This window comes from Zootoca vivipara, chromosome 13 (genome assembly GCF_963506605.1).
Source record: "Zootoca vivipara chromosome 13, rZooViv1.1, whole genome shotgun sequence".
In the NCBI taxonomy this organism is placed as follows: domain Eukaryota; kingdom Metazoa; phylum Chordata; class Lepidosauria; order Squamata; family Lacertidae; genus Zootoca; species Zootoca vivipara.
In genome coordinates this window covers 47,518,667-47,528,831 of record NC_083288.1, presented here as the reverse complement: position 1 = coordinate 47,528,831, position 10,165 = coordinate 47,518,667, and the positions used below count along the sequence as shown (strand labels likewise).

Below are 10,165 nucleotides of genomic sequence, written 5' to 3'. Positions count from 1 at the left end.
GGTGAGGAAACTGTGGCCCTCCAGAGGTTGTTGGACTACAAGACCCATCATCCCTGACTATTTGTTATGCTGCCTGCGACTCTTGTGAGTTGGAGTCCAACAACACCAGCAGGTCTGCGGGTTCCCAAACCACTGGTTTTAATGGGAATGAAGGACAACAAGCGGAATTTTCAAAAGAGGATGAAACTCCTTCCTGAAAGTATGTGAAGGAGGAGCATAAACAAACAAAAACCTTCAGAAGATGATTTTATTTATTTATGTTTTTTATTAATGTCTAGTAAATATAGTTATGACCGCAAAACATCCAATATATGAAAATAGCAGAAACTAGCTAAAAAATAGCTAGAAAGTAGCGGTGGCGCCGAGAGGACAGGAAGGCCCCTGGCAGCGGCAGCGGCAGGGTTGGCTTGAGCGAGGAGGGGCAAGTGCTCATCGGCTGCCTCTAGCCCGACAAGAGGAGGAGCAGCAGTCCTGTAACCTCCACCACAGCTGCCCCAGACTCCCCTCCCCAGGGAGAATGACGGAGCTCCAGTCTGCGCTGCTACTGCGGAGACAGCTGGCATGTCCATCCGTCTGTCGGTCAGTTGGGGCAAAACAAAATGTTTAGGTGTATGCGTCCCGCTGTGCCTGGTTGTGACCACAAAACATGTAATATTTAAAAGAGGATAAATGTCCTCAGTGCCAGTCATGGGGCTGAGGAAGAACAAATTGTTGGTGTTGGGTGGGTCTTAAAACTGATGGATCAAAATATTCAGTATAGGGAAGGACAATATTCAGAATAGGACATTCATGTAGAGTGCTTAGGTGGATTTGGCTAAAGAAGGACAGGTCAGTGTGTCCAATAGCTGGTTGAGGCTGGATGCCTGCTAGTGATGAGGGTACGTTGGATGAGCAGGCACAGTATATGGCAGAACATGGGGTTGAGAGGAGAAGTGAAGCTCTGAAATGGGGTGGGTCCAGTGGATACCCAGGCTGCAGTCATATGTATACTTAGATGTATGTCCCATTGAACTCAGGAGGACCTAATGCTGAGTAGATGCCCCAAACTCCTTTCTCAAGGCCTGTGTGACTGTCTCCACACCTTGGGTTGGGAGTCCTGCTTGCTCTTCTTGACAGTCACTGTGGAAAACAGATGTATACATAGGGCCAGTAGGCTTCCTGTCTTGGGAGTGCAGTCTCAGCAAATGACATATGACGAGTCCAGCTCCAAGTTCTAACAAAATTGCCTCTCTGTCATTCATTTGATGGGGTTTCATTGTCCCCCTACCAGGGGAGAGAAGCAGACAGCAGAGAGAAGCTTTGGTTGTTAATGCTGGAAACGGAGTCCCATCTCCAGCCAGTGACTTCTTCTTTGCACCGCTCAGAGTATAGGACAAGAGCTCCCAGGGAAATGCTTCTAGGACACTCATTGGAGCACATTCTTATAGTCAGGGCCTCCTGGCTGTTTTTTCAGGACCACCACAGCGGAGAAGAGCCATTTTACCTGAAGGAAGGAACGAGAGTGAGCAGAAAGGAAGACACAAAACAGAAGTGAGTGTGGAAGAAGAAAGATCTGCATGTTCTATTTGTCATTCGTGGTTCTGTCCTCCCTGTTTCCTGACAGCCACAGGTTGCAAGTTCTATGATGTATTATTACTTACCCTGTACTTATTACTTATAGTTATTTACTTATTTATTTATAAACCTCCAGCTCACAAGAAAATGTAAGAACATAAAAGAACCCTGCTGGATCTGGTCAAAGAGTGTACATGCAGTCTGGCCTCCTGCTCCCACAGTGGCCAACCAGATGCTGTAGTGGGTAGCCCAAAGGCAGGATTTGAATGAAACTGGTACTCAGAGGAACACTGTCTTGAACAATGAAGTTGTGGAACCTAGCCATTGAGGTTGGTAGCCATTGATAGTCTTTATCCTCCAGGAATTTGTGTTATCCTTTCTAAAGCCATCAAAAGTCTGGGGTCATCACTACCTCTTGTAGGAACAAATTCCATAGCTTAACTGTTTTACACTTTAGAATATTCATTTAAACAACCTTAAAATGTCAGTGACTTCCCTTCTCTTTCCATGGTTCATTTTGCATATCATAAATCCCTGCATATTTTACATAAACTAAACCATTCAGTTTTCCATTATTATATCCAACAAAACTTGTTTACAGTGTTGAAGTTTTCTTAATGCTGCCAACGTTTTCAAGTGTACACAACCCCCCCCCCCTATATTCAATAAACGTTTTCCAGTCTTCTTTAAACATATGTTCTTCTTGTTCTCTTATGCTATATGTTAGGTCCGCAAGCTGCACATATTCCATCAGTTTAAGTTGCCATTCTTCTTTCATTGGGACTTTGCTCGTTTTCCATTTGGGGGCTAACAAAACATGGGCTGCAGTGGCGGCATACGTAAATAACCTTTTCTGACACCTGAGAATTTCCGTCTGAATTATCCCCAAGAGAAAGGACGCTGTTTTTTTTTTTTGGGGGGGGGGTACTTCTAAGTACTAAGTACTTTTTTTCAATTCATTGTGGATTATTTCCCAATATGCTTTTAACCTTTTACAGGTCCACCACGTATGAAAGAACGTACCCTCAACCTCATTGCATCTCCAGCACCTTCCTATTCCCTAAACTTCTCTTGCAAACCAACAAGTCAAATATTTTCCTTCATCCCAGTCTTCTGATTTTAATGGGATATCTAATTGACTATTTGGCATCAAGGATAAGTAAAGGTATGTGCCGAGTCCTCCACAGAACCATTCACTAATGGACAATAAAGAGTACAAATATTTCAGCCTTATCCTTTGTTTCCACCCCCCTATCCCTGCGGTGTTTATTCTGCCTCTGTCACTCCACATTGTAAGATTCAAATGTAGACATATAACAGACCTTCCTCTCTACTCACTTTGAACAGTGTAATGGTGGCACTGTAAGAAACACTGAGGAGGAAGAGAATGAAGAAAACAAAGATGGTGACCCAGAGACGATCCATTTCCTCCTCTTTCTCATCGCTATAATCATCCATTGTTGACACAGCCACCTCTGTGAGGGGGAGAGAGAGAGAGGCGTCATTTCCAGTGTTCAACATAAAATATCCCATAACTTCAGTCATCCCTTCACCCAACACTAATATCTAATTGTACACATAGAATTATGCCAAATTATGTACTACTAATATTATTCCTTCTTTTTCATACAGTCTAGCATAGACTGCAAAATAAAAAAAATCCTTCCAGTAGCACCTTAGAGACCAACTAAGTTTGTTATTTGTATGAACATTTGTGTGTATGCACACTTCTTCAGATACACTTAATTCAGTGGGCCCTAATTGGAAGCTTCTTGGGAGAAAAGCAATGACAAAACTAGACAACATCTTAAAAAGCAGAGACATCACCTTGCCAACAAAGGTCTGTATAGTTAAAGCTATGGTTTTCCCAGTAGTGATGTATGGAAGTGAGAGCTGGACCATAAAGAAGGCTGATCGCCGAAGAATTGATGCTTTTGAATTTTGGTGCTAGAGGAGACACTTGAGAGTCCCATGGACTGCAAGAAGATCAAACCTATCCATTCTGAAGGAAATCAGCCCCGAGTGCTCACTGGAAGGACAGATCCTGAAGCTGAGGCTACAATACTTTGGCCACCTCATGAGAAGAGAAGACTCCCTGGAAAAGACCCTGATGTTGGGAAAGATGGAGGGCACAAGGAGAAGGGGACGACAGAGGACGAGATGGCTGGACAGTGTTCTTGAAGCTACAAACATGAGTTTGACCAAACTACGGGAGGCAGTGGAAGACAGGAGTGCCTGGCGTGCTATGGTCCATGGGGTCACGAAGAGTCGGACACGACTAAACGACTAAACAACAACAACAATATCTATATATCTATAAATGAACTGGGAAGAAGCTGCAATCTGGAAGCAGCCCTCCCCCTCACATTCCAGTCCATGCCCACCAAAACAGGAAAACCCAAGTGCCAACTTAGTCAGCTGCTCTTACCTTCGCATATCTTGGCTCTGCTCTTCACCTTTGTTTGTGTTGCTTCATGGAACACCTGGCAGTAGTAGACCTTCCCAGCCTGCCAGTCTGCTTGGCTAACATTGACGGTGCTTGTGGTACTGAAAGTGTATCCGTGGTCATCCTTCTTGGGCTCATCAGTCAATGCAACCAGCTGTCCGGCTTCTCCACCCACCAGCCAATCCACTGTCACCATTTGGGGGTAAAACCTGGAGATAATGCAGAGCAGCTCAATGGGGGCACCACCGGATCTGGAATCGCAGGAGGAATGGAGCAGACGGACTTTCGGGGCCACTGGTGGTTTTGCAGTTTGACCTGGAGTGGGAGACACTATAGGAAGGCAGGGATGGGTGAATCTGTCAGTTATGGTTTCTCTCAGTTGCTTATTTTTCAAGTTTCTTCACACCAATCTGCAAACCAGTCCTCATGAAAAGTCATCTGCATTTTAATTCAAGCTTCTAATCCACACAGCTTTGAATGAAATTTTGCCTAATATAAACATTCCTGTAAAGCAATGGTTTTAACGCAACTCATTCTTTTATATTATTTACACACACATAAAATGTGTATTTTTGTGCACTTTACTTGGCTGATTGCAATTGGTCTTGCTTTTTCCTGTAAGACCAATTGCAGTCGCTAACAGTCGTCAACAGGTTTACCATTCCTATCAGCCAATCACCCATTCCCACCACCCTTCTGAGTAATACCCCTCCCCACCCTCTCACTATATATAATGGTCTGGTGACTTCTGTTTCAGTGTATCTGAAGAAGTGTGCATGCACATGGAAGCTCATACCAATAACAAACTTAGTTGGTTTCTAAGGTGCTACTGGAAGGATTTTTTTATTTTGTTTCAACTACAGCAGACCAGCACGGCTACCTACCTGTAACATAGATTACAAAATCCATGATGCACTAACCCATATCTGCCAAGTCTCCTGTTTTTCGCGGGAAACCCTCGTATTTTGTTACTGTTTCCCACTGTCATCCCGAATTGATTAATATCCTGTAAAACCCCCGGATTTAGCTCCTGCCAACGGTCATATCCCAGCTCCCGGCTGTCTGCGCATATCTGGACATGCACAGAAGGGATTTCTGGTGCCCAGACATGCAGACACGGGCAGCCCGGCACTGGAAGTCGCTTCTGCGCATGTCTGGACATGCATAGAAGTGACTTCCGGTGCCGCTCTGCCCATGTCTAGGCACCGGAAATCGGGCAGCGCCGGCACCGGAAGTCGCTTCTCCACATGTCTGGACATGCGTAGAAGCGACCTCCGGTGCCGCGCCGCTGCTGATCCCGGATTTTTCAATCCGGGAGTTGAAGGGTATGCACTAACTGTATACCTGCAAGATCACCTATGACCTATATAACAATTAATATTATCTAAATTTTGCAATAGTGGCTTGGTGTTGGCTCTTTGGGAACCCTCTGTGTTCACCCCACATAATGATTGTGTCTTGTCCTACAGATTAACTTCACTCTGTTAGGACAGCTCTCTCTCTCTCTCTCTCTCTCTCTCTCTCTCTCTCTCTCTCTCTCTCTCTCTCTCTCTCTCTCCTTCTCCCTTTTCCAGCACTCTGCCTAAAGTACCAGTTCATCTAATTCTCATCAGTTTGTTTAGGAAGAACCTGTTGTGCAATGTGTTTCAACTCATCTGCAGAATGCTATTTGCCTTCCATGTTTTCGGGTAATATATCAATGAGGAATAGCAATATCCAGAGGTGTTCAAAACAGTTGCTTAACCGTTTCACCACAAGACAAAATACATCCTAGTCTTGACAGTTTCAGTGAGTCACAGAAGATGGCTAGATGGAATAATCCTGAATAAATGAGGAGCTGGGGATGTTTTTTTTTTAAAAAAAATGTTTTTATTAGTTTTCCAATACAAACAGGCAATTAACATAAAATCATAATCCATTTAAAAACAATAAACTAAAAAAAAGATCAAATTGTATTCCCAATTATTATTTATTTTCCCCCCTGGGCTTTCCATAGTCTGGACCTCTTGAAGAATCTCTTTCATGTCTTGTTCCTGCCTTCTTCTTGTTGTTCCCCTATTTTCCACATTCCCATTTTAACACTTTAAAGTTCTCCGTTGCTGGCTTTGCAATTCTCAATCATGTCCAAAATCATATATCCTTACATCCATCGAGTACATCTTTATTTGTAAATACGTATTTTTTCCAACTGTCTGTTTGCCAGTGCAGCATTTCCTAACTTCGTTCCCATCTCCCGATCCAGGCTATTATCTAAGTCTTCATTTACAGTTTAATGATGCAGCAACTCCCATGTTGTTAAGTTGTTAAGTTACTCCCATCCGGGCTGTTGTCCAAGTCTGCTGTTGGATGTAAGGCATGCTGTTTGCATATTGCAATGTAAATAGACTGTATTCCACAGATATGAATCATTTGATGATCAATCTGCTTTCAGAGACCACACATTCCCCCCTCCTGGGCCCTAGGAGGGGGGCTGCTAGACATCCATTCAGACTTCTCTCTCGCACTTAATGAAGAAATTCTGCAGATGCACTATATGTTATCCCAATTTATTGTCTCAAATCACTACAAAATCAGCCAACAAGCATCTCCCACTTCCTTCAAAACAGAGAGGAACTCGCATTTTTCCGTGCTGCGTCATATTAACAAGCACCATCTTGTTTCTTCTTTTCTCTTCTTTATGAAGTCTTTCAAACCAAGTAAAGCTGTGCAATTGAATATTTAATTGCAAATAGCGGTCCATCTGTAGTCCTCAAAATAAATTAGGTTTCTTAATGAGGCTTGGCATAGAAAACCAATTATACATATTGTAGAGGGGGAAAAAGTGTACCAATACCTCCGTAATCCAAACATCATGACGAGAATCTCTTTGAAGTCCACGCTTTGAAATCCGAGCCAGGGACTGTACAAATCTGCAGGTTTTTCCTCAGTCTTCTTTGGTCCAGACTATGTCTGTTTATTGTCCAAATCTAATTATTTTTATCAAACAGATATCCCCGGCTATGAGAGTGGCTTCGGAGAGTGCCGGTCATGTCATGCTCTGCAACCCAGTGTCCTGCCACCTGCACCTTGATGCAAGCTGACAATCTTGGACAATCTGCGGGTCTACGAGACAGTACTCCCCCATCCTGGGGAGTCTGCCAGGGCTAATTACCTCCATATCAGCCCTGAATTTCTGGCACGGCTGGGATCCGATTGTATGGGAGTCAGCCATTTCCCACCGCCGGAAACAGGAAGCCAGGAGCTGGGGATGTTTTAGCACAGCCTTAAATTAACCTGTTTTCTGAGGGATGTCCAGAAAGGCCACGCAGTGAGCTTCATGGTTGAGGAGGGATTTGAATCTGGAGTTCTAAGCACCAAAACAAACCATAACCAGTACATTAAGCAGACCACCTGCTAACATTGAAGCAAGGAGTAGCCAGGGAGCAGGTGTAGGTAGGGAATTGGTGTACGTGGCCGAGGCCGCACCCTTGCAGCATAGCTAGGGCAAGAATGCTTAAGTGGAGATGTTGTGTGTTTGGTTTGCAAAAAGAGGGCTGGCTGGGGAAAAGTGTACTTGAAAGTCCCATGTTCTCCCTTCTCCAGTTTTGCAAAATGTCAGAGATTTTGCTCTGTGGGTGGTACCGAGGGGATCCCCGACTATCATTTTGGAAAACATATCCTTTCTCTGCCTTTTTGCATTGTGTACGTATGTGTCTTGACTGGACCTTTCCCCCCTCATAACCCACCCAATAATATATGAACAATCCATTAATATGGCCAGGATATTTTGTGAATTGGATTCTTTCTCATGGCTCCATCAGACTTGTGCACTCATCTATCCAGGGTTGGCTCAGTTTGCTCACCCACCTCAAATTCAGGGTCAAACCAGGTTTATTATTAACCCTCCCCCCAATGTCTTACTGATGTGATGCTAAAGGTGTCAAATGAAATTTCTTCTGATTCTTTTTAACAGTTAATAGCCACTTAGAAGGCCTTTTTTTGTCAGGATCCTGGTGCAAGGGGAGGTTATTTTTTAATGTGGTTCTGGATTAAAATAACCTTTCCCTATGGTGCTTCTATTGTAACCATGGGGAGCAGTAAGGGAGAAAACCTCTCCCTATATAGGCAACAACCATTTTGTGCACATTCAAGGCACATGCGGCCGTGCAAACACTTGCTGTGTTTTGACCTGGAAGGGGGCGTAACGGGGGGCAGGGATGGTAACGGGGCGTAATGGGCTTACATGCATTCCGCTGTTTTGTTCGGTGACCTGCAATGCAGCCCCAGCAGCAAACTGTGGGTTGCCCAACATAATAATAATATATTATTATTATTATTATTATTATTATTATTATTATTATTATTATTATTTATACCCCGCCCATCTGGCTGGGTCTCCCCAGCCACTCTGGGCGTCTTCCAACAGAAAATGAAATAAAATAATCTATTAAACATTAAAAGCCTCCCTAAACAGGGCTGCCTTCAGATGTCTTCTAAAAATCTGGTAGCTGTTTCTCCCTCTCCCTCTCTCTCTCTCTCTCTCTCTCTCTCTCTCTCTCTCTCTCTCTCTCTTTTAATAAAGATTTTTTTTATTAATTTTCACATAAACACACAAATTAACACACATAAAGCAAACACACACAAAACTACACACATAACACAACATCTTGCATCTTATATTCCTCTATCTTAATATAATTCGCTCCGCCGAGCTAAGACTTCCCTCCCTCCCAACCTTCGGCTTCGTTTCCCACTCTTATCCCGCAGTTTCTTTTACCTACTTATTCAAAATCAGTTTGCAGGATTTATTTTAGTCCCGCAGGTGTCCTTAAACTTCTACAATTCCTCTCCATATATTCAACGAATTTACTCCATTCCTTTTGGAACCTTGTTTCCCCCTGGTAACGGATCCCGTAGGTCAACTTAGCTAGTTCTGCATAGTCCAACTGTTTTTTCTCTTTGACATCTGATGGGAGGGCGTTCCACAGGGCGGGTGCCACTACCGAGAAGGCCCTCTGCCTGGTTCCCTGCAACTTGGCCCTCCCCCCCATTGCATCACATTATATTTGGCCCTTAGAAACTATTCTTTGCTTTCAAGCCGTGCAGGTGTTTTGCATTCTCTTGCTTCTTAAGCCCTTTCACTGAGATGCACAGTAATCCAGATCAGGTGAGTTGATATGAAGGGAAGCTATATGTGCTGAAGGGGGGAGTGTTCACATATGTTGCTGCTCATTGGCCTCTGTATTGCACCTCCATACAGATAGCTCTGCACCTCTTATTGGAACAAGGTTCCAGCTCTGCGACAGAGAACGCTGCATAGTTTGCAGCCAACGCTAGCCATACTCAGTGTATACCTATTTAAATTAATGAACCTAAATTGCACATATCAATTTCAGTGGGCCTACTCTGAGTAGGCAAACCGATGAGACTTAGTAAAAGCCAGCTTCTTACATCATGTGCCATATATCAATATCTGGGGCAGGCAGAGGAAGGAGAGGCAATGCAAAATATTCCGATATGGGCAGGACTCCCTTCTACATATATGGGTGCCAAAAAAGGCCAACTTTGGGCTTTGATTTTTTTGGGGGTGTGGCAGATTCAAAAAATATAAAGAGCATTGAGCTATAATTATGTCGTTGGAATGCAGTGAACACTGCAGCTCTGCCATGATCTATTGGTTTGAACCACTAAGGAACTGAGGCCTGGGGGCAGTTGACTGAAGGAGGCAGAGACTAGTACCTAAATATTCCTCTTTAATGTTACAACAGCCTCTTGCTGTTTTCAGCACCAGGCATTAAAAGGAGAGCAGCTTCCTGTGTATGGACATGTGTAGATGGAAGCCAGGGTGGAGCAGATGACAGGATGTTGGACTTGAGCCCGGTGGAATTTGACCCAGATTCAAATCACCACTTAACTAGATGAAGCTCACTGGGTGTTTCTCCAAAAATAAGACACCATATTTTATTTATTTTTCCTCAAAAAAACACGCGGTGGCTTATTTTCAGGGGATGTGTTTTTTTTATTTATTAAGTATGGTACACTGCCTACCACTATGGCTTATTTTCGGGGTATGGCTTATTTTTTGGGGGGGGGGGTATGGCTTATTTTCGGAGAAACATGCAGGGCCTGTTGTGAGCAGTAAAACTACACATATACTGACACCAGACCTTTGCAACTTCCCCGCTC

At 43.8% G+C, this 10,165-nt stretch overlaps 1 gene segment (V, D, J or C); it reads right to left on the bottom strand.

Annotated features, from left to right (window-relative positions):
• Nucleotides 1-300: 300 nt before the first annotated feature.
• Nucleotides 301-4,696, bottom strand: LOC118078118 (Ig gamma-1 chain C region, membrane-bound form-like). The segment is given in 3 exon segments: nt 301-1,483; nt 2,893-3,029; nt 3,983-4,696. Coding segments are annotated over 3 exon segments (429 nt in total).
• Nucleotides 4,697-10,165: the final 5,469 nt, after the last annotated feature.